Genomic DNA, 25,391 nt, shown 5'->3' with positions numbered 1-25,391 from the left:
CTTTGTTCTCAGAAATGTCTACCAGCAGTTTTTTCCCTTCTCCCCATTAAGATCATAAGCTTCCATTAATCAGACAGAGACCCATAAGGTCTCCTTTTGAGCCGGATTCCATTGTTTTGTGACCATGATGGAGAGAAGAGCGTAATTAAAACAAAAAGCCAACTTAAACCTGCTCAAATCGAGGTCTTTATTGGTCCCCGTTTGAGTAGTGGAAGTCTATGGTTTCCTTCAGGTTTCTATCTTTTCAGCAATCCAAATGGTAACCTGTGACGGGACCCGGGGGCGGAGGCCTGAACCTGGTATGAGCACAACCGAAGGCCTTATTCACATGCGATAGCCGCATTAAAAAATCGCGACCATCTGAAGAATTGGATTCCAATGTATTCATTCAGATGAGAGATTTATAGGGGTGTAAAAAAATAATAGGACATCGGCGACCGAAAACAGCGACCGATTTTATATGGCATGTGAAAAGATAGGTCTTGTCCTATCTTTGGCCGAGATACGCTGGCAGCTCCCATAGACTTCCATGGGAGCTGAAAAAAGGGGAGGGGGAGGGAGTTTACCTGTGTCCTACGCTAGGAAAAGATGACAGCCGTCTCTATTTGCGCATTATAAGTCATTCCGAAGATTCTTGACAACTGAGGGATTTCCACGCTGCAGCGTTTTTTTTCAAAGATGCTCATCAGCCGCCTATGTGAATGGACAAGAAAACGCTAATTAATATCGGGACTTGATCGCAGCTATTTTTCATTTACGCAATTTTTAGCCGCGATCGACTGAGTGTAAAAACGCATTCGGTTGTGTGAAAGAGGCCTGATTGTACATACAAAATACTTTTGATTGCGGCCTTCATGAATTGGGCCTTCCGGGTGTTGGCCCACTTTTTTTTCTAGCAAGACCCAGGAGTTCTAGCACTATGTAACCACCATGATTGTGTGTGGCACAACAAATAGGGTTGCCTTTGGCATCAGATGTCCATTAGAGATGAGTGAACCTACTCGTTTCGAGTAATTACTCGATCGAGCACCACGATTTTCGAGTACTTCCGTACTCGGGTGAAAAGATTCGGGGGGTGCCAGGGGGCGGGGGGAGGCGTGGCGGAGCGGGGGGTAGCAGCGGGGAACAGGGGGGGAGCCCTCTCTCTCTCCCTCTCCCCCCCACTCCCCGCTGCAACCTCCCACTCACCCACGGCGCCCCCCCGAATCTTTTCGCCCGAGTACGGAAGAACTCGAAAATCGCGGCGCTCAGGCGAAAAAGGGATGTGGCCGAGTAGGTTCGCTCATCTCTAATGTCCATGTACCGTATTTTTTGGACTAAGAAAAAAAGATACTGCTAAAAAGTGTGTCATTTGCTGCAATGTCAGACCCCTCTGACTGCTTCTACAAAAGTGCAATAACTGATCTTTAAGACCAGCAACCCCACCAGGAATAACGTTACCTTCCCTGCGTAGCTCCACTCTGGGCACCGCTGAGTCTCACAGTCTCTGACCTCTGACACTTCCTTCCACCATTTGCGGTGCATGTACAGGAAGTGCAGTAACGAAGACGCCGGGAGGAAGTGTCAGAAATCAGAGACGGTGATACTCAGTGGCGCCCCACCAGAGGTACTGGAAGCACTATCACTGGGGGCCACTATTACTACTGGGGACAATATTACCACTAGGGGCCGCTATAACTACTAGGGACCCCTATTACTACGGGGAGCACTGAGATGGAGAACAATTACTACAGGGCCACAGATAGGGGGCACGATTACTATAGGGCCACTGATAGGGGGCACGATTATTATAGGGCAGCTGGTAGGAAGCACGATTACTATAGGGCCACTGATAAGGGGCATGATTATTATAGGGCAGCTGATAGGAAGCACGATTACTATAGGGCCACTGATAAGGGGCATGATTATTATAGGGCAGCTGATAGGAAGCACGATTACTATAGGGCCACTGATAGGAAGCACGATTACTATAGGGCCACTGATAGAGGGCAAGATTACTATAGGGCCACTGATAAGGGGCAAGATTACTATAGGGCAGCTGATAGGGGACACGATTACTATAGGGCCACTGATACGGCGCACGATTACTAAAAGGCAGCTGATAGGGGCACGATAACTATAGGGCCACTGATAAGGGGCAAGATTACTATTGGGCAGCTGATAGGGGGCACGATTACTATAGGGCCACTGATAGAGAGCATGATTACTATAGGGCCACGGATAGGGAGCAGGATTATTATAGGGCCACTGATAGGGGGCACGATTACTATAGAGCCACTGATAGAGGGCACGATTACTATAGAGCCACAGATAGGGGGCACTATTACTATAGGGCCACTGATAGAGGGCACGATTACTATAGAGCCACAGATAGGGGGCACTATTACTATAGGGCCACTGATAGGGGACACGATTACTATAGAGCCACTGATAGGGGGCATGATTACTATAGAGCCACTAATAGAGGGTACGATTACTATAGGGCCACTGATAGGGGGCACGATGACTATAGGGCCACTGATAGGGGGCACGATTACTATAGGGCCACTGATAGGGGGCACGATTACTATAGAGCCACTGATAGAGGGTACGATTACTATAGGGCCACTGATAGGGGGCACGATGACTATAGGGCCACTGATAGGGGGCACGATGACTATAGGGCCATTGCGGCTATCCACATCCATTTAAAACTAAACCCTCTTATTTCTTTAGCCCACCAGTGAAGTTTTAATTCGTATGAAATATTTGTATCCTGTTTTCTATTGTGTAAACCTGGGCGGATCCTATAGTCAGGTGTGTCTTATAGCCCGAAAACACAAAGTATTAGGTTCTGCACTTTACATGTTGGACTGTGTAGGGACACCCGTTTACATGACTTTTCATAACTAATACTTTGTACGCCATTCCATTGAATGGAAAACTGGACCTATTTATCCTTCCTTTTGAGATCCATCAATATGACGCAGTCCTCGATCCGCATGGCTGGACTTCTCCCACCTTTTATGTGAAGAGAGAAAAATTACCGCAATCCTAGTTCTTTACTGTTTTAGTGTTTATTTTCTGCATTCTATTTTAATCATCCTGTTTTTCTGATGTATTTGTACTTTTTTTTTTTTTAACTCTACAGTAATTTATGTCTTTGCATTTTCTACCAAAAGGGGGTGCAGCATTACATCAGTGTTGGGGCTACACTAAACCCTCCTGCCCTGAAAAGCTCCGATTTCCCAGACAGGAAATTTTGCAGGCAAATATATATATGGCAGCCCGACCCGTTCTCCCCAATGTAGAATCTTCATGTAGAGCTGACAATGGGGTCTGGTGGTGGGGGATGTATCCAGATGTAGCTGACAATGGGGTCTGGTGGGGGAATGTCACCAGATGTAGCTGACAACAGGGTCTGGTGGGGGAATGTCATCAGATGTAGCTGACAACGGGGTCTGGTGGTGGGGGAATGTCACCAGATGTAGCTGACAACAGAGTCTGGTGGTGGAATGTCATCAGATGTAGCTGACAACTGGGTCTGGTGGTGAGGGAATGTCACCAGATGTAGCTGACAACAGAGTCTGGTGGTGGAATGTCATCAGATGTAGCTGACAACTGGGTCTGGTGGTGGGGGAATGTCACCAGATGTAGCTGACAACGGGGTCTGGTGGTGGGGGAATGTCACCAGATGTATCTGACAACAGGGTCTGGTGGGGGAATGTCATCAGATGTAGCTGACAACAGGGTCTGGTGGGGGAATTTCACCAGATGTAGCTGACAACAGGGTCTAGTGGTGGGGGATGTCATCAGATGTAGCTGACAACAGGGTCTGGTGGGGGAATGTCATCAGATGTAGCTGACAACAGGGTCTGGTGGGGGAATTTCACCAGATGTAGCTGACAACAGGGTCTAGTGGTGGGGGAATGTCACCAGATGTAGCTGACAACGGGGTCTGGTGGTGGAGGAATGTCACCAGATGTAGCTGACAACAGGGTCTAGTGGTGGGGGAATGTCACCAGATGTAGCTGACAACGGGGTCTGGTGGGGGAATGTCATCAGATGTAGCTGACAACAGGGTCTAGTGGTGGGGGAATGTCACCAGATGTAGCTGACAACAGAGTCTGGTGGTGGAATGTCACCAGATGTAGCTGACAACAGAGTCTGGTGGTGGAATGTCACCAGATGTAGCTGACAACAGGGTCTGGTGGTGGGGGAATGTCACCAGATGTAGCTGACAACAGAGTCTGGTGGGGGAATCTCACCAGATGTAGCTGACAACAGGGTCTAGTGGTGGGGGAAGGTTACCAGATGTAGCTGACAACGGGGTCTGGTGGTGGAGGAATGTCACCAGATGTAGCTGACAACAGAGTCTGGTGGTGGAATGTCACCAGATGTAGCTGACAACAGAGTCTGGTGGTGGAATGTCACCAGATGTAGCTGACAACAGGGTCTGGTGGTGGGGGAATGTCACCAGATGTAGCTGACAACAGAGTCTGGTGGGGGAATCTCACCAGATGTAGCTGACAACAGGGTCTAGTGGTGGGGGAAGGTTACCAGATGTAGCTGACAACGGGGTCTGGTGGTGGAGGAATGTCACCAGATGTAGCTGACAACGGGGTCTGGTGGTGGGGGAATGACACCAGATGTAGCTGACAACGGGGTCTGGTGGGGAAATGTCACCAGATGTAGCTGACAACAGGGTCTGGTGGTGGGGGAATGTCACCAGATGTAGCTGACAACGGGGTCTGGTGGGGAAATGTCACCAGATGTAGCTGACAACAGGGTCTGGTGGTAGGGGAATGTCACCAGATGTAGCTGACAACGGGGTCTAGTGGTGGGGGAATGTCACCAGATGTAGCTGACAACAGGGTCTAGTGGTGGGGGAATGTCACCAGATGTAGCTGACAACAGGGTCTAGTTGTGGGGGAATGTCACCAGATGTAGCTGACAACGGGGTCTGGTGGGGAAATGTCACCAGATGTAGCTGACAACAGGGTCTGGTGGTGGGGGAATGTCACCAGATGTAGCTGACAACGGGTCTGGTGGGGAAATGTCACCAGATGTAACTGACAATAGGGTCTGGTGGTGGGGGAATGTCACCAGATGTCGCTGACAACAGGGTCTAGTGGGGGAATGTCACCAGATGTAGCTGACAACAGGGTCTGGTGGGGGAATGTCACCAGATGTAGCTGACAACAGGGTCTGGTGGTGGGGGAATGTAACCAGATGTAGCTGACAACGGGGTCTGGTGGGGAAATGTCACCAGATGTAGCTGACAACAGGGTCTGGTGGTGGGGGAATGTCACCAGATGTAGCTGACAACGGGGTCTAGTGGTGGGGGAATGTCACCAGATGTAGCTGACAACAGGGTCTAGTGGTGGGGGAATGTCACCAGATGTAGCTGACAACAGGGTCTAGTGGTGGGGGAATGTCTCCAGATGTAGCTGACAACGGGGTCTGGTGGGGAAATGTCACCAGATGTAGCTGACAACGGGGTCTGGTGGGGGAATGTTACCAGGTGTAGCTGACAATGGGGTCTGGTCTTGGGATGTCATCTGGTGTCCTTTTTTTTAAACTCTACAGTGATTTATGTCTTCGCACTTTCTACCAGAAGGGGGCGCAGCATTACATCAGTGTTAGTGCTACACTAAACCCTCCTGCCCTGGGGTCTGGTGGGGGGATGTCACCAGGTGTAGACTTGACAACAGGGTCTGCTGGTGGCATGTCACCTGGTATAGCACTGACAACGGTGTCTGGTGGCGGGATGTAACCAGGTGTAGAGTCGAGAGTGGGGTCTGGTGGCGGGATGCCCACAGGTGTAGAGCTGACAATTGGGTCTGGTGGTGAGATGTTACCAGGTGGCATATTAGCCTATTACTCCCCACTTCTACATGAGCCAACCTAAACAACCAATCACCGTGAACCAGCCAAACCAAATAACCAATCACTGTGAATCAGCCAACTCAAATAACCAATCACCGGGAATCAGCCAACCCAAATAACCAATCACCGGGAATGAGTAAATCCAAGCAACCAATCAGGTTGCGAATGGTGTGCATTTGGAGTGTAATGTAGATATATGCCACCAGGTGTAGAGTTGACAACAGGGTTTGGTGGGAGAATGTCACCAGGTGTAGAGCTGACAACGGGGTCTGGTGGCGGATGTCATCAGGTGTAGAGCTGACAACGGGGTCTGGTGGGGGGAGGTCATTAGGTGTAGAGCTGACAACGGGGTCTGGTGGGGGGAGGTCATTAGGTGTAGAGCTGACAACGGGGTCTGGTGGTGGGATGTCACCAGGTGTAGAGCTCACAACTGGGTCTTGTGATGGGATGTCACCAGATGTAGAGCTGACAATGGGGTATGGTGGTGGGATGTCACCAGTTATAGAGCTGACAAGGGGGTCTGCTGGTGGGATGTCACCTGGTGTAGAGCTGACAACAGGGTCTGGTGGAGGGATGTCACCTGGCTTAGAGCTGACAATGGGGTCTGGTGGTGGGATGTCACCAGGAGTGGAGCTGACACCAGGGTTTGGTGGTGGGATGTCACCAGGTGTAGAGCTGACAACGGGTTCTGGTGGTGGGATGTCACCAGTTGAAGAGCTGACAATGGGGTCTGGTGGAGAGATGTCACCTGGCTTAGAGCTGACAATGGGGTCTGGTGGTGAAAATATAATGAGTCCCACCAGCAGCACTAAGTATACCCTTCCCGGGGTCAGGCCAATAGAATGCACAAGCCAGATTGGAGCCAAAAACCAGAATGGTTCCAGGTATACGTCCACAGAAGCAATCACTGGCAGCATAGGCGGATGTAGGAAAGTACAAAAGACTTCTTTATTCCGCCATTACAAAAGAACGCGACGTTTCAGCCTTGCTGGCCTTCCTCTAGCTGACAACAGGGTCTGGTGGGATGTTACCAGGTGTAGCTGACAATGGGGTCTGGTGGTGGGATGTCACCAAGTGTAGAGCTGACAACGGGTCTGGTGGTGGGATGTTACCAGGTGTAGCTGACAATGGGGTCTGGTGGTGGGATGCCACCAGCTGTAGCTCTGACAACAGGGTCTGGTGGTGAGATGTCACCAGCCAATCAGTATGGCATATCGCAGCTTCTGGGCCTTCCAGAGTCCACTGTTGGTCATCTTATTGGGAGATGTAGACCATCCGGTGTGTGCAGGTGCTGCCACGTTCAGGGAGACCTTGTAAACTGACGGAACGTGGACAACAGAGCCTTGTACCAGCTGTGAAGGCATCTCGTTCAGTAGGTCTCACAGCCCATTGGAACATCCATCAGAACCATCCGTAGGTAACTGCACGTGAAAAGTTACCATGGACGAGTGGCTACACAGAAGCCCAGTATCACAGCAGTGAATGAACAGCGGCGCCTGCGATTGTGCTTAAAACGTCAGACTGTAAGTGAGTGGAAGCAAGTGTTGTGTATACTGATTCACAGGACACTATCTTCCGATGATATGGTCGCATTTAGGTGTGGCGGTTGCCTGGAGAGCGGTTTCTACATGACTGCATCATCTCAACAGTGAAGGTTGGAGTAGGTTCTGTTATGGTGTTGGGGGAGGAAATCTACTGGGAAGGACTAGGGCCATTGGTTATAGTGAATACCATCCTCAACATCAATGGGTACAGAGACAATTTGGCATTATCTACCCTGTGGCAATACTTTTGTACAGCCCTATGTCTCTGCCAACATGACAAGCACCATGCCATACGGCTCGCAGTGTTGAGGTTTGGTTTGAAGAGCAGAACGTCTGCAAACTTCATTGGCCAGCCCTAAGTCCGTCCAGAAGCCTACCTCACACTGATAAGGGACAATAACCCTGAAACAGCTGTTTGTGTATGATTATTCTGGCTTTGGCTTACAATTCCCAGTCATTGTTATATGGCTTACTTAAAAAGTCTGACAATGACTTGCAGGAGTGCTGCTTTTAGTGATGATATCACCAGCTCATTCGCTCGGGCAAACGAGAATCATGAGATTCTTGGACCGTTTATAAGGCCCATTAGTCATGTTGGCAAGGCCTGTTGAAGGTTGAAAGTGGAGCTACTTTTCCATCCCCTATTTATATACTTTTTTTCCAGGGAGCATTGCATAACCTATATAAGACTCCCTCTGCCCTCTCCTCAAGGAGAAACTCCTCCACACCCATCTTTGCCTATAAAAGGGTAGGATTGGACTCTGGACAGACGGAGCAGAGTCTGAGGGCAGTGATATCTCTCGCTAGCTGCCTGTTTTGGGGAGATGTTTGATCATATATGACACCCCAAGGTTTAAAGGGAATGTATATCTAACCATACACATTAGACCTGGATCTGGAGAACCTGTCGATTTTGTCAGGACCGGTCGATCCTTTAATGTGTGGCAACCTTCAGACTCACCCCCAATGGGAGATAAGAATGGGGCAGTTGGATTTCAACTCCCCGATTCCTTTGCTCTTGGGAGATAAGCCACTGTCAGAAGTGTTTGACAGCGGATTACTCCATTCTCTACTCACGCACTCTTGGCCGAGTGTGCAACTATTTGGAGGTTCAGGAGAGATGGCTGTTGGCCAAACGAGTGTTCGTTAGACCATCTAATGAGTATAGGTGGCCTGTCCACTTTTTTTTTTTTTTTCCCCCTGTTGGTAATTTATAATCTGGATGGTGAAACATTTCTTTTTCCAACACACTTTTATTTTCTGATAGTAGCTTTAGTTTTTTTTATCTACTTGTTGCACATGATTATGGGCTTGGCCATCTTGCCTGAGCTTCTATTCTGCTCAGTGACCAGCATTACAGCAGCAGCTACATGGACCATAGGACACTGTTGTCCGGAGATGACTCATTGACTTATATAGAATTGTTATGGGCATGCTTTATTACCTGTGCAAGGAGGGGGAGGAGGTGAGCTATGACCATCACCTATTGTGAATGGTGGATCCTGTTATCTCCATACAGTAAAGAACTTAGATTTTTGTCTCTGCCGATAGAACACTGAGGCCGCCCTGCAGTGCATTCTGGGATTGCTGTTGATAAGATGCCAATGTTTCCTCTCCTTATGTGTTATGTTTGTCAAGGAAAAGTGCTAAAAATCATCTGTAAATTCTGCGTCTTGCATCTGAAAAAGCTGCAAAATTTAGCAAATTGCTCTTTGTTGTCACCTCAGCCAGATTTGTGTTTTGTACCCCTTCGGAGCAGGTGTGAATATTTCTTGTGCTGGGTAAGCAAAGCTGTGTACTTCTGCATCAGCACCGTCTCCGGTGTCAGCCGAAGCCGCGTTAACTGTTGGAATAGATGGAATACGACTGAGCTGGAGAAGAGATGGCTGGGGCACAAAGGGTCTTATGCATGTATAGGATTACATTCTTGATGCATAGGGTAGGCTTGTACTAAAAAAGTGAGCCGCTGCTTGGTTCCTGGCGTGCTGACCAGGCATTATTTAACCATCTTCTGCCAAAAAAATAGCTGCGGTCATGACTACAGTAGACAATTTTTTTTTCTTTCCATCACAGGCCAATGAAAACAGCCTACTGAGTGCTCAACTTAAAGGATTCCCCCTATATCTTCACTCCAACCTAGGCCTCAAGGACTGCAGTATCAACCCTAAGTCTCCTCTCTTGTATATAACCAAACCCAACCAAGTCGAAAAGGGCGATCTACCGGGGGAAGACTGGACTGTTTTCCAGTCCAATCATTCCACCTATGAACCAGTTCTTCTTGCCAAGACGAAGTCTGCTGAGACTATCCCGCACCTTAGTGTGGACGCGGCCCTACATACAACTGTGGTACAGGATCTGGGACTACATGATGGTATCCAAAGGGTTCTATTTGGTAACAACTTGAACTTTTGGCTCCATAAGCTAGTATTTGTGGACGCTGTGTCATTCCTAACCGGGAAGAGGTTGTCTCTTCCACTGAACCGCTATGTTCTCGTCGACATCGATGATATATTTGTTGGCAAAGAGGGGACTCGCATGAAAGTAGAAGATGTAAAGGTAGGAGTGGTTCTAACAATGTTGGTGGTCTGTTTGGTGGTCTTGTTGTTGTGTGCACCCAAAAGTGACTTGCCCCAATTTATTCTAGGCCCTCTATGACACCCAGAATGAGTTGAGAGCGCACATCCCAAATTTTACTTTTAACCTTGGCTTTTCTGGAAAGTTTTTCCATACTGGTAAGTTAGATGAATATGTTATCGGTATATTTAGTAATTCCATGAATTAAAGAAGTCTTTTCATCTCGGCCAAACATGGCGAAGATGGGAACACTGCTCTGTAAGAGGTGGCTGGGAAGACTGAGACGGTCAAGCATGGCTGGACTACACTGTCTCCATAAAACCTAAAGTCAATGTAGCACAGTAAGCTATGGTATTCGCACAGCTTCCGGGCTATCTAAACAGCGTAACTCGCTGTTCTACACTGTTCGTGTAACTCCCATTGACTTCTATTGGAGTTACGGAAACAGTGTAGTGAATCCCTCGGATGCTTCTGTAATGCTGGCCACCTTGTACAGCCACCAAAACTTGAGATAGTTGCAAGTCCCGGGTCGTGTGGATATGACATAAAATTCTGAGATGAGAAGATCCTTTAAAGGGGTATTCCCATTTTGGCAAGTGAATCCCGATCCACAGGATAGCGGGTAACTTGTCCTTTGGTGGGAATATAACCGCTGGGACCCTGACCGATGCAGAAAAATATCCCAAAGTGGGCTTTTAGATTTTGACAGCACTGGTCGCACATTCTTGCCATTGTGCTGTTGACTTCAATGGGACGGTTGGAGATAACTGTTCAAAAACTGGATAATCTCTAGCAGTCCCATTGAAGGGATTGACATGGTGACATGCATGGCCACTGCTGTCAATATTCAGGGGCGATATCTCTGAATTGGTGGAGGTCCCTATGATTGGATTCCTATCCTGTTGATAGGGAATAACTTGCCGAGACTGGAAAACCCCTTTAAGGGCATTTGACTATAGCAATCTAAATAGGTTGTCTCTTTAGAGACAACTCCCTCCAGAGTGCAGATTTTGCAGCAATCAGCTGATCAATCTAGTCCTGGCATCCCCTGCAAAAGAAGCCCATTGGGCCAGGGGGGTTTACATGATGGCTGTGTATCTACAGTATTAGGACCGCCTGAACGGGAGATGCACGTACAGAAGAACCCCTACTGGAGTCTATTAGAGAGGGGACCTAAGTCGGGGACTCCTTGTATGATGTCCATAGGGCATCAGAACAGGGATTGTACGCATGACACAATCCCTTTAACTCTGTTCCTCATCATGTTAGTGACAGTGGAGAACATGTGAACACAATAGACCTGCAGGGGAACCTTTTTGATTTCCTTAGCCCCCTAGCCTAGATAGTCAGATTATAGGCCGACAGCTCTATTGTGGGCTACCGTGGAGGATCCGCCCCTCATAAATAAAACCACATTGAGGTCTCTGCAGCATTTCCCGATCGCTCCTCCAACACGTTAACAGACTTGTTCTTCTAACGGCGAGGACAGCTATATAAATCACTTACTCCAACCTGCAGCAGTGACCGATGTCATTTTTGACCTTTTTAAAGGAATGGTGATAAAATATTTGATGTGGAGTTGAAGGATTGACAGTGTTTTTACAAGCCTTTTACAGTCTTCCTACATGGCCCGTTCTTCCAGGTACGGATGCAGAAGACGAAGGAGATGACCTCCTGCTCTCCTACGTCAAGCAGTTCTGGTGGTTCCCGCACATGTGGAGTCACATGCAGCCCCATCTCTTCCACAACCAGTCAGTGTTGGCAGAGCAGATGGCATTAAACCGCAAGTTTGCTGTGGTAAGTGTGGGGATGGGTTGTCTGACTATATCTCGGCTTTCGGACAGTTCTGCAGCGGTCACATAGCCCTTGCCTGTTGTTTGACCACAGGAAGCTCTTATTGGTCGGGAAGTTTGTTTTTATCATCTTTTTAGCTTACTTCTACTTGTATTAGATCCTATTGAAGACTCGGAGCAACTGGAAAGAATTTTTTTTTGTGAAGTAAACCTGCTGTTTGCGTTTTAGGAGCATGGGATACCTACTGACATGGGGTATGCCGTTGCCCCTCATCACTCTGGTGTGTACCCCATACATGTACAACTCTATGAAGCCTGGAAACAAGTTTGGGGAATAAAAGTTACGAGTACTGAGGAGTATCCACACCTGAAACCTGCGCGCTTCCGAAGAGGATTCATCCATAGTGGCATTATGGTTAGTCCTAATATATATTGCCCTACAAAAAGTAATTGGACCGCCGAGGAAGAATCAAAAGTAGTATTTATTTCCATATGTTAATACTTAGTGGGGCTCCTTTATCCCTTATGACATTGGATACTCTCCATGGCACACTTTCTACTAACATCTCTTACCTTTTAGCTGCTAGTTCCCTCCATTCATCCTGCAAACATCTAGCAAGTTCTCTCAAAGAAGATGCATGTACATTGGTGCAAGGAGCGTCGTCAGTGGACAGTTAAGTAATGGAAGAACGTTCTATGAAGTGATGAATCACGCTACTCCATCTTCACATCAGTTTGGCGTACCTGGGTGTGGAGGATCCTGGGGAACGCCTCCTGCCTGACTGTGTTGTGCCAACAGTCAAGTACAGCGGAGGTTCCGTTATAGTCTAGGAATGTTTTCCGTGGCATGGTCTCTGTCCGTTGATCTTAGTGACAAGAACCATGAACACGGAGGTGTACCCTGACATTCTAGACAATAATGTGCTGCTGACAACGTGGCAATATTCTGGGAATGGTCGGCCATACTTCCAACAAGACAAAACGCCTTGACACAAATCCAGTGCTGCCTTACTTTGGTTTGAGGATATAGATGCTCCACAATTAGACTGGCTGCACAGAGTCCCAACCTGAACCCTAGTGAACATCTTCTTTATATGAACAGCGCCCATCTTCTTTGAGAGAACTTGCCAGACATTTGAAGGATGGATGGAGGGAAGTACCAGCTGAAATATATCAAACATTTGTAGAAAGTATGCCACGGAGAGTATCCAATATCTTCAGGGCCAAAGTGGCCCCGCTGAGTAGTAACATATGGAAATAAATACTACTTCTCATCCTTGCTCAGGTGTCCAATAAGTTTTGGTAGGACAGTGACGTTTTTAATAATGATCATTATATTACATAGGGGTCTATATATGTATGTCATACACATGGATGAGAAATGAGACATCTGCCTGTAAACTTGCTACCATTTGGTATTCTGTCCCACTCAGTGATAAAATCAGGACCATGTGAGGTAGAATAAGGACTCCTACCCACTTGTGATTTTTGTGCGATGCGATTTAACATTAGGCAGTCCCATTGACATATGCATTATAAAAACGCAGTGATGTCGCAGCATTAAAAAAATGCTAGTGGGTGGGAGCACTAAAGTGGAAGTGTAGTTCTATAAAGGTGGCCTTATATATTTGATAGAAGCAGGTCGATGATTGAAAAACTGGTGAACAATCAATTTGGGCCTCGTGTGGGGCAGAGTGTTAAGGCAGCAGAAATGATGTCCTAAGCTCTTGCTGAAGGTTGCAGGTTCAATCCCCGCTTGGTTCAGGTAGCCGGCTCAAGGTTGACTCAGCCTTCCATCCGTCTGAGGTCGGTAAAATGAGTGCCCCCTCCCCACACACAACAGGTCCCGCTCTTGGTACCTCTGGCATTTAGCTGTACTAGGAACAGCAAAGGGTCCACCGGAAGTGGAGCCGGTCTTACTGAGCAGATCTCCAATCTAGGTCATAAATGGCATTCCAAGTGGGGCATCCAGCTCCATGATATATGAACAGGCCACGACCCCTGTTAGCTTCTGAACACCACAGGGTTTGTACGGAGCGGGATCAGGAGCCGATCCCCCTCCATATAATGTAGGAGCCGGCTGTCTTTGACAGCTGACACCCGCTCGCAACAGCCACAATTAGCGTAAATGTGGATCGATGCTGTTAACTCTTTAAATGCCATTGTCAGTTTTGAAAAAGGCATTTAAATACCACAATCAGTATTATGGGACCCCAAATGGCCTCCTTGTGATGCATGGGTTGCCATGGCAGCCCTGGAGCCTTCTGAAGGCCCCGAGGGCTGCCATGGCTAATTGCCTGTGGCATGGCTTGATAGACTGCCTGTCAGAAAACGGTATAATGTAATATTATGCTATTACAATATACTGCAGGAGCGATAAAATGATCACCAGTTCAAGTCCCCTATGAGGACTATAAAAAAAATGAAGAAATGAGTTTTAAAAAGTCCAATTAATTATTAGAAAAATATCAAAACAAAAAACAACATATTTGGTATCGCTGCATCAGTCTGAGTTATCAAAGTAACACATTATTTATCCCAAGTGGTGAACATCGTCAGAAAGAGGCGCGACGTGATAATGAATATGCGGATGGTATATTAGTATGACTTCGCCAGGTTTATTTATAATAACATATAAACGCTATTTGAGGCAATGGAGTGCCCCTCCTTCAGTAACACCGGGGACTTACTGTAAAGGTAAGTATGCCAAAAAACATTGTGTGCAGAAAGGTCAATGTAAGATGGAACAGAATGACAGATAAAAAACATAGCAATAAAAAAGGAAAGAACCAGTAAAAATGAAAGTATAACACAAAGGAAAAAATGTGGGTACTAGAATAAATATATGAGCTGTTGGGGTAGAAGCTATGGATGGATACAAAGTAACATAAAATGTGTACATGAGTCAAGGAATGGAAAAATAAAGGTATGTGTGCATGTATATCTGTATGTATATGTGTGTGTGTGTGTATATATATATATATATATCCCAAAATACTAACAACCACCTGTCTGTGAGTGGTAAGTGAATGTGTGAGTTACATGTGATGATGTCACCGTCATGTGATCAGTCACTGGGGCTCTGAGCTCCGCCCCTGATCATAGGTCCTAAAACATGCAAAGTCTGGCAGCAGCTGTGTGCTTACAGGACTTGTGATGATGTCACCGTCATGTGATCAGGGCCGACTGCTGCCCGACTTCGCTGGTTTAGGACCTGTGACCAACTCCAATCCTTTTCATTATATCATATTAGTAAGTGGCACAAGAAACACTGGTACTAGTGTGTGTATATAATGTATATATATATATTAGAAAATGCATGAGTACCAAGTGCACGGTGAAGGTAAAAGTAATACATGGATGGTGTAAAAAGTATTAAGGTGATTTCTGTGTTACACTTGTTATTCAAGGGTTAATATTTAGTCCTAATGAGCTGTCCTCCAAGTGTGGGTTTGCGAATATTTAGTCATAGTATCCACACTCACTGAGACTCTGTAATGATTTGTTACTTTCTAAGGTGTCGTCTACCTTGCTTTGTTCTGCTTTGCACGTTAAATATAGCCAACACTGGGCTGTTCTCCACAGAAAGAGCACAGAGGTGGCTTCATACAGTTGATCTCTCTTGTTCTTTCTCTGACGATCATCGTTAATGACTATGGGCACACGAGAGAACGTAAAAACAATACACGCACTAATAAAAATCATAGGGAGACGACTGTCTGGATTACATTCATGTGAATATGCCCTATTCCAGCCATGTATTAATATTTTCACCTTCACCTGTGCACTTGATGCATTTTGTTTGTATGTATATATGTATGTATGTGTGTGTGTGTGTGTGTGTTTTTTTCCAATCATTGACTCCTGTACTACTTTTATGTTACTTTGTATCCATTTGCATTTACGCATTTATAGCCTTTACCCCCAACATATATTTATTCTGGTGTCCCCGATTTTTTTATTTGCTTTCATTTGTTATATTTATTCATTGGTTCTTTCCTTTTTATTATTTTTTTTTTCTTTTCGTTCAAAAACCTGTCATGGGTTCCCCCAGAAGAAGGGGCATTTCATAGCCTCGAAACACGTTCCCTTCCTGGTATTAAGAATAAAAACAGAGATGTCGATCTAACTTACCATTGTGTACTTGTATACTCATTGAAAAGGTCGTGCCTTATTCCCACTTTTTTTCCCCAATTAGTTGGCTCCGTCGCTGCTACGTCCCCCATTATGGAATTGACATTACCTGGGTTGGCTGCACCCTACCACTCCATGCCACAACTCGCTTGGCTTACATGATACTCCACTCTCACTAGTCGCTCCGCTCCTTTCTTTTATCCATCATTTTCAGTTGACGGGTATTTGATTTGAGCTCCTTTTACATCGGACGACTGTAGGGTCCTAAAGTGTCCCAGCGATGATTGTTCTTGTGCTTTTACACTGGAAGATCATCAATCAGTGAATGGCGGCGGCAGGGATCATTCTGCCCATTTGTCTCCATTCAGAATAAACAGGCAGTCATTCATAGAAGAGCGACTGCCTGTTTAAACTGAATGATGCGCGACGGACCAAAATGGTTTGATGGTCTGTATGGAAGATCCAATCAGTAGAGATGAGCGAATATACTCGCTAAGGCTAACTACTCGAGCGAGTAGTACCTTAGCCGAGTATCCTGCCGCTCGTCTGTAAAGATTCGGCTGCCGGCGCGGGTGACAGGTGAGTTCCGGCGGTGAGCAGGGGGGAGAGAGGTAGAGAGAGATCTCCCCTCCGTTCCTCCCCGCTCTCCCCCGCCGCTCCCGGCTGGCCCCCGAATCTTTAGAGACGAGCGGGAGGATACTCGGCTAAGGCACTACTCGCTTGAGTAGTTAGCCTTAGCGAGTATACTCGCTCATCTCTACCAATCAGTGATTTATTGCTGATTGGTCTTTCACTTGCATGTGTAATTATCATGCAGACTGCTCGATCTAAGCAGCGATTTGCCCAATCATCATGTCGTGTAAAATGGGCTTCAGTCAAGAGGGTGTGATTGTGTTCCTGTTCTACTGTTGGGAGAGGGGGAGGCTCCTGCTGCAGACTCTGTAAGAATGAAGAGGGGGAGGCTCCTGCTGCAGACTCTGTAAGAATGAAGAGGGGGAGGCTCCTGCTGCAGACTCTGTAAGAATGAAGAGGGGGAGGCTCCTGCTGCAGACTCTGCGAGCATTAAGAGGGGGAGGCTCCTGCTGCAGACTCTGCGAGCATGAAGAGGGGGAGGCTCCTGCTGCAAACTCTGCGAGAATGAAGAGGGGGAGGCTCCTGCTGCAGACTCTGTAAGAATGAAGAAGGGAAATGGACAGTTTTCTGGGAAATGTTTAGAAAAATAGTTTATAGAGTGGAATCAATACGGATGACGATACTAAGGGAGAATGAATGGAGTCGTCACTTCTGAGGAATGTACGCTTACCTTTCGCAATTTGCTTTCTTCACCACAGGTGCTACCTCGCCAGACCTGCGGCCTCTTCACGCACACCATATTCTATAATGAATATCCCGGAGGCCCCGTGGAACTGGATAAGATTATTAACGGAGGCGAACTTTTCCTCACCGTACTGCTAAACCCTGTGAGTTCCAAAGAAAGAGCAAAATTGATGTGTGTGGGTGCGGCGCCAGCTGAGTTGTTTATCTTCCGCGTGCGTTCCTATCCCCCGGTGACATCATTTGTTCTGCTCATCCCTGTCCCCGTGCAGCTATTTGTGTCCGGCGTGTGATCTAGTGCTGCAGCCTGACCCCCTTTACTGACGCTCTGTGTATAAAGCTCAGATATATAGCGGAATAGATGAGGCCGCGACGGCCCCGCTGCCGATCCCCGGTGCTCATGGTAAGACTGTTCCAGTCAATCCGATCGATGAACTGCCCGGCTGTTGTAAACTATAAAAAGCCATTAAATGCTCTATCAATATTTGATGAAGGAGTAATTGTTTCCCAGGCTGCTTCCTGGACCGTAGACATTGCAGAGCGCCGATAACCTTCCCCGCTCCGACTTTCTCAGATTCATCCCTGCTAGATAACAGGAACATGAACTTGGTCTCTGTGGACGAGGCCACCAGAAATGATGTGACCGAGCCAAGATCTTGAAAAACATTCTGTTCGCTCATAAGTTTATTCTAAAGTTTCTCAAAAGACATTTTTTGGCAATTTCTATTCTGAGAAAACTAAATGACAACAAAAATGACCGTCGGATATGGTAGTGATCGCACATTTTGAGTCACATGACTGTAGAGTTGCCAACTTTATCACAAAAGAATATCGGCCAAGGTAAAAGGAGTTGTGGTTAGGGGCAACGTATATTTATACCTTTGTTATTCTAGTTTTCAGAACTAGTGATAGTGCCACCCTCAGTTGGCCCAATAGTATTAGTGCCCCCAGTTGTGCCCACCAATAGTAGTTGTGCCTCCAGTAGTAACTGTGCCCCACCCAGGATCGTCCTAATACTAATAGTGGCCCTAATACAAATAGGGTCCTAAGTAGTAATTATGCCCCCAGAAGTGGCCCTGATACTAACAGTGGCCGCAGCAGTAATAGTGCCTACAGTAGTCACCTAAATGGTAATAGTGCCCCCAGTTGTGGCCACCAATAGTAATTGTTCCCCTACTAATAACTGTGCTCTGCCCAGAGTCGCCCCAATACAAATAATGGCCTCAGTGGTAATAGTGCCCCCAGAAGTGACCGCCAATACGAATAGTGGCTCCAGTAGTAACAGTGCCTACAGTTGTCACCTAAATACTAATAGTGCCCCCAATTGTGACCACCAATGGTAAGTGTGCCACCAGTAATAACTGTGCTTTGCCCAGAGTCGCCCCAATACAAATAATGGCCTCAGTGGTAATAGTGCCCCCAGAAGTGACCGCCAATACGAATAGTGGCTCCAGTAGTAACAGTGCCTACAGTTGTCACCTAAATACTAATAGTGCCCCCAATTGTGACCACCAATGGTAAGTGTGCCACCAGTAATAACTGTGCTTTGCCCAGAGTTGCCCCAAATAGTATTAGTGGCCCCAGTAGTAATAGTGCCTCCAGTAGTGGCCCCAAAACTAATAGCGTCCCCGATAGTAATAGCGCTTACAGTAGTGGCCCCAATAGCAATATTTCCCCCAGTAGTGGCCCCAATAGCAATATTTCCCCCAGTAGTGGCCCCTATAGTAATATTTCCCCCAGTAGTGGCCCCTATAGTAATATTTCCCCCAGTAGTGGCCCCAATAGTAATAGTGCCTCCAGGTGTTGCCCCAGTAGTAATAACAGTAATAATTCCCCCAGTTGTGTCTTCAATAGTAATATTGACTCTCTTAGTAGCCCCAGTAGTAATGGGGCCCCCAGTGTGTGGCTCCAATAGTAATTGTGCAGCATTCATTGGCTCCAGTAATAATAGTGCCTCCAGTAGTGGCCCCAATACTGATAGTGGCCCCGGTAGTAAGAGTGCTTACAGTAGTGGCCCCAATAGCAATATTTCCCCCAGTAGTGGCCCCAATAGTAATAGTGCCTCCAGGTGTTGCCCCAGTAGTAATTATGTTCACTTTATTGGCCCCAACAGTAATAGAGCCCCAGTAGTAGTAACAGTAATAATTCCCCCAGTTGTGTCTTCAATAGTAATGGTGACTCTTTTAGTAGCCCCAATAGTAATAGGGCCCCTCTGTGCCCTCCACACCCTGTCCCTGCGACCAGGCAGCATGTAGTATTTCCCTCACTCCCCCTCGCCAGCATATGCAATGCGTACAGGCATACCAGGAGGAGAGGCCAGGGGTCAGGCGGACGAACGGAAGCGAAAGAGAAATAGTTAGTGACGTACTAGATGGCGTGTTGTTGCTGCTCGGCCCGCTCTCTGGTGACTATTATTTTTTACCAGCCCTTAAATACCGACACCCGCCTCTGGACTTCGTTACCGGCTGGGTTGGTGAGTTACCGGCCGTATGGCAACGCTAGAGGACTGAGGTAGCGTGATGGAAGTCATAGGGCCTCATTTATCAAAACTGTCGTAGGGCTCCTTCACACAGGCGTATTTGCGCGTGCAAACGCAGAGAATAGAACCCATTAACATCACTGCATTCGTACTCCTTTCACGTTTTTGCGCACAAAAAAATAGAACGTACTCTATTTGGCTCACATATGTGCAGCAAAGGGCCCTATATAAGTCTACTAGCTGATATACCCGGCTTCGCCCGAGTTAATTTGGTACTGGTGTTTATCTGGTGTTCACACGGAAAATCTTATGAAGTCGTGGTTACTTTAGAGATCCCGAGGAAAAAAATATGTTCACCATTTTGCATGGTTCTTTGCGTTACCCAGGAAACACCACGTGGAGGTAACCATGCGACGTTTCTTTTATATAAAATAACATCAGGAAGTGAGAGAATTAGATTACGTACATAAAATTTGGACGCTAATTCTTTTGCGCTAGAATTGAATAATCGAGTTGGAACCCATTAGCTTTTCCTATTTATGACATAATCAATGCTCGTGGCAAATTTCAAGTTTCCATGACATCGGGAAGTGAGAGAATTAGATTCCGTACGTAAAATTTGGACGCTAATCCTTTGGCGCTTAGAATTGAATAATCGAGTTGGGACCCATTAACTTTTCCTAATTATTACATAATCAATGCTCGTGCCAACTTTCAAGTTTCTATGACATCGGGAAGTAAGAGAATTAGATTCCGTACATAAAATTTGGACGCTAGTTCTTTTGTGCTAGAATTGAATAATCGAGTTGGGACTCATTAGCTTTTCCTATTAATAACATAATCTATGCTCCTGACAAATTTCATGTTTCTACGACATTGGGAAGTTGGAGAATTAGTGGCGAGTCAGTGAGTGAGTGAGTGAGTGAGTCAGTCAGTCAGTCAGTGAGGGCTTTATATATATAGATATACATGCAATACGCAAGGGGATGCATGAAAAACAGCGCAAAACCACGGGGAAAAGAGCACATCTGGACCTCATTAGGCTAAATAGCCTGTTAATTCATGGCAGAGGTGTGTTGTGCGCATACACCCTGCTTGCATAAAGTATAGTACAATGCGCAGACAGGTGTACAAATCATCCCGGTTCATAGCGCTAATACATTGCTCTGAACTGCGCGTCTACGCTCGTGTGGAGGAGCCCTAAGGGTGCTTTCACACGTTGCGGAAACTCTGCAGAAAAACCGTAGTGGGAACGTTTAGTGAAGGAGATTGAAGCAAATCCTGTTCACGTGTAGAAGAAGAAACTGCTGTGGATTTTCTTCTGTAACTGCGCTGTAAAGGTGCGATTAAATAGAACTAATTAGTTCCAAAAATAGAACGAAAGGGAACAATAATCATTCGGTTTTACCGCAAGTCAACGACTGAATGACTAACGAGAATCGTGTTCCTCTCGTTCGTCGTTCAGTTTCAGCCGGCATAAAAATCATCGGCGCGTTGGCTTCTCGTTGCGTTTAGACATGTGATCGTTCAGTGGTTCACATAGGGATGTGGAACGCTGAACGAGAAGTTCACAGTTCCAAATGATGACTTGCCGGTCTACACAGGCTGTAGGAGCGCGATCAAGCTGGTGGTGATGTCATCAGCTCATTCGTTCTGGGCAATCGGGAGGCTCTCATTTGCTATAAAAGGGCCATCACTCTAAGCCGCGGTTTCTGTGAGCGCGCTGTCTGTAAGCAATCGATCACAGGGTAGGACTTATCTCCTAGGCAGCTTTAATAAATGACGTCCACCGTCCGGCTTTGGACTAAACTTTGAACGAGACGACAAGCTCCGGTTGTCTAACTTCGGAGTGGTTGGAATGCTGGGAGTCTCATGGACGTCCCAAGCATGTAATTTTGGCATGACTTAAAACCATTGCAACATAGTCACGCTCCAATTGTTCGACAACTGCTCAACCACACTTATTAAAGTGAGCCTGAAGATGTGAAGAATCCCGAAAACCCAAGTTGCAGGACAATAGTGTGTTGACCATATGGGGCCCCTGGAGAGATGGAGCCCAGCCCAGATAGTTTAAGGGACAGTGAGAACTTGTGCAAAGACCCAACAAGGGTGTGCGGAGAATTTAGCCCCAGGATCATGGAAAGGAGACTTGTGTCCAAGTGTTCTAGTTCCAGGGGTTTAGGAATGTGGTGGTGATATACTCTGAACAGCCACTTTATTAGAGCCCCCGGCCCTCTCATGATTGGCGCTTTCCTGTATAGATTAGTCCCGTGACCCTGGAGAGCATAAAATCATCTACCAAGTTTTCTGTGGATCAATTTCAGCGTAAATCCTCATTAGATGGGAAAATCCAGCGATCTGAGCAACTTCCAACGAGGCCACCGGTGCTAGACTAGCCAGGGCCGGGATGTCACGGTCAACTGCGTGGGAGTTTTTGTGCCGCGGTGTTGTGAGTATATCAAGAATGGTGTGATCGAGAAAAAATATCCAGTGAAATGGGATTCTGTGGACAGAAACCTTGAAAGGGGTCAGAGGAGGATGTCAGGAATCATTCTGACAAACAGGCGCCGCACAGTCAAGCAAATTACAGCTGAATACAACGCTGGAGCTCCAACCAATGGGTCCTGATGCACAACTTGTCGGATGGCTGTAACAGCAGACGACCAGTTACAACAAGATTGTTGTCTATGAGAAACTGAAAGGCAAGACTCCGGGGGCAAAAGAGTGCAAACAATTGTATCCTAGAACAATGGAAAAACATCTCCTGGTCAGATGAATCCACATTTCTTGCCACCATGCTGATGTTTAATGGTCGGAATTTGGCGCAAGCAGCATGAATTGATGACCCCTTCCTGTCAGCTGGTCAGAACATGTCAGCACCTCCACCTAATCTGCAGCAACTACAAGAAGCTTCCTGTCCGCAGGGGCCGATATTCCTGCAGTTCTGATGGCCAAAGTAGGTTCAACACGCTACTAGATGGGGGTCTCTAATAAAGTGGGTTTCAGTGTATATTAAATAGCTGAAAGCTTTCCCTCCCCAGCATGCAAACAGTTGGTTCGACCAATCGTGTGTGCGTTGTCAGTGGGGAGAGGCAAGTAAGACATCTCCGACTGAGGCTTATCTCCACTAAGAACAAAAGGATCGGTACGTTCAAATCCAACATGCCCAATCCTTCTTTCCATTGGGAGGGAATGTGGAAGCTGCCAAATGCAACAGGGGTCCAGGGGCTGAGTCCACCTCCCAGGATCGGTATTTGCTGATGAGTCTCTGGAGAAGGTCTACCTGAAGTTCGGGTCTCAGAGTCCTCCTAGTTTATGCTGATCTTGGTGTTCTCCCTGGGCGCTGAGGTGGCACAATCGGTGGCGCTCAGTCGAATGTCACTCACTCCTAGGCCTTAGGGTTGGCACGTTAGAGACCCTCACTGTCAACATACACATTCAATATTCAGTTTGGTGTGTTCGACTGACAATCTAATGCGTATGGCCAGCTGAAAATCCTATGTAAGACCGCTGATCTCTACAGGATACAAAATGACTAGTAACTAGAGATGAGCGAGCATACTCGCTAAGGACAATTACTCGAGCGAGCATTGTCCTTAGCGAGTACCTGCCCGCTCGGAAGAAAAGGCTCTGGTGCCGGTGGGGGACGGGGAGCGGCGGGGGAGAGCAGGGAGGAACGGAGGGGAGATCTCTCTCTCCCTCTCTCCCCCCCGCTCCCCCCTGCTCAACTCACCGCTCACCCGGAACATTCTCTTCCGAGCGGGCAGGTACTCGCTTAGGACAATGCTCGCTCATCTCTACTAGTAACCAAGACAAGTCTTCATCCTAAACCTGCACAGATCCCCCCCACCCCTCACTTCCCAGGTCCTCGGCAGCAGGAGACATTTCCTTGGATTGCAGCTCCATAGAGATTCATGGTAATGTGCCATATGTGCGATCACGCTGCAGTGGAGTCAACGTCTAGAATGTAATCTCATTTGGCACTTTTTACTTGGAAGCATAAAAATTGCAAGAGCCCCACAGAAGCTCAAGGCTGCAAACCCATCAGATAGTCCCCGTACTGCTGTGAGCGGGGAATCATCGTGACCCAGTTCATTTCTGGAATTAGCGCGTAGGTGAGGCTGTTTATATACATACAGGACTGTATATATATATTAGGTGGATTATATGAGGATGGCTCCGAACATAACGCCTCCTATCTCCTTATGTTGACAGAAGACGGATGTTGGCGGAATGACAATATTGTTTGAACCTTACCGCCAATATCCGGTAAATTTTGTTGCCGTACGACAATTGGCAGCAGAAGGACAGTCTGACCAAATGGCGTCGGACATGAAAGTGCGGATAAAACAAAGCTGTGTAATTGAATTCCTCCATGCGGAAAATATTGCACCCGTTGACATTCGTCGATGGATGTTTACGGACACCAAACCATGGATGTTGGCACAGTGAGGTGGTGCGTTTCAACAGCCATGTGAAAGACAAACCGCATTCCAGATGGCCATGCACAGCTGTCACGCTGCGTAATGAAGAGCGTCTCGACCGTAACGTCCTCGCATTACGACCCGCGAACTGTTTAATATCGGCTTCGATACGTTGGAAATGTCGATCTATCAATTTGAGCGGCTGAACTGATCGAGACGATCTTCATTCGTGTGGATGACTGTCAATGGCTGCCATTTTTTCTTCATGTTTTATACGCATTTTCATGTCAGACGCCGTGTTGTCGGACGGCCTCTCTGCTGCCATCTGACACACGGCAACAAAATTTACCGGTGGGAAGACTCAACTGAACAGTCCCTGCTGGAAAGAACACTCGCCGCTGCGTGTCTGGCTGGTTGTGGTCTTCGAAGATATACTTGCTGCTGCAGCAACTGTTGAGTTGAGGCAGTGTGAGGCCACAGCCATGAGACTCAGAGAGCCCTCGGACGTATGTATGTGCGTTCCGTGGACTCGGCAACCAATGTGCCTACGTGTCGGGGAGGGTAAAAAAATGTTAAATACAGGCCGCCCAAGAAGCTCACATCCCCTGACTAGTTGAGAAACGGTATTTTGGCCCGTGTAGTTGCGCCCAACAATTCATTCAGTGATGGCGAACTTGAAGAAGCGAACAAGAATCCCTCTATGTAAAAGCGCAAGCAGTCATTCTATTTCGCGTTGTCCTGCATAAAGCCACCCTTAGTGACATGTCAGAGGTTTTGACCAGTTGGGGGTTTGGGTACCGCGACCTCTACGGATTGTTAGCACTCAGCAGCCAGCAGGGTACGGCCTATGATAGTCTGCGGATTATCACTTGCCCAGGGTCGCCATCTTCCACAAGACAGGTTGTGGTACGAGGACTACAGTAGCAGCTTTATGCTATCATTCCCATATAAGTTATGCATGGTCCATCAGTAACATTTCATTCGAATCTCAAGGTGTCTTCTCTGCCGAGATCTTGCGGCTTACCAGCCTAGAACATATATTCTTCCGGAGTTCTCTCAGGGCAGCGAGTCTCTATATGCTCCTCTCTGGGATCTAACCTGCCCTTATCCCAGAGAGGGCCATCTCCTCCAGTATTGAGGGGTCACGGGGGCATGAGTGTGGCAGGAGTCCACGTTTTTCTTTCCTTCCTGCCATACCTACCCAGGTGTTCTCTCTCATCAGTCCAGCAGAAGGACCACTCTGGAGCCCTGTGATGGTCAT

At 47.2% G+C, this 25,391-nt stretch overlaps 1 protein-coding gene across 1 annotated transcript in view; it reads left to right on the top strand.

Annotated features, from left to right (window-relative positions):
* Positions 1–25,391, top strand: part of NDST1 (N-deacetylase and N-sulfotransferase 1) — a 95,138-nt gene that overhangs the window by 43,802 nt on the left and 25,945 nt on the right. Inside the window, exons 3-7 of the mRNA XM_066590401.1 lie at positions 9,486–9,968; positions 10,057–10,144; positions 11,629–11,783; positions 12,009–12,194; positions 17,245–17,373. Of these exons, the coding sequence (XP_066446498.1) occupies positions 9,486–9,968; positions 10,057–10,144; positions 11,629–11,783; positions 12,009–12,194; positions 17,245–17,373 (1,041 nt within the window). The remainder of the gene's footprint in view (positions 1–9,485; positions 9,969–10,056; positions 10,145–11,628; positions 11,784–12,008; positions 12,195–17,244; positions 17,374–25,391) is intronic.

Source organism: Eleutherodactylus coqui, chromosome 2, assembly GCF_035609145.1.
Source record: "Eleutherodactylus coqui strain aEleCoq1 chromosome 2, aEleCoq1.hap1, whole genome shotgun sequence".
NCBI lineage: Eukaryota > Metazoa > Chordata > Amphibia > Anura > Eleutherodactylidae > Eleutherodactylus > Eleutherodactylus coqui.
Note: the sequence above shows the minus strand (reverse complement) of the source record. Positions and strands in the feature narration are given on the sequence as shown.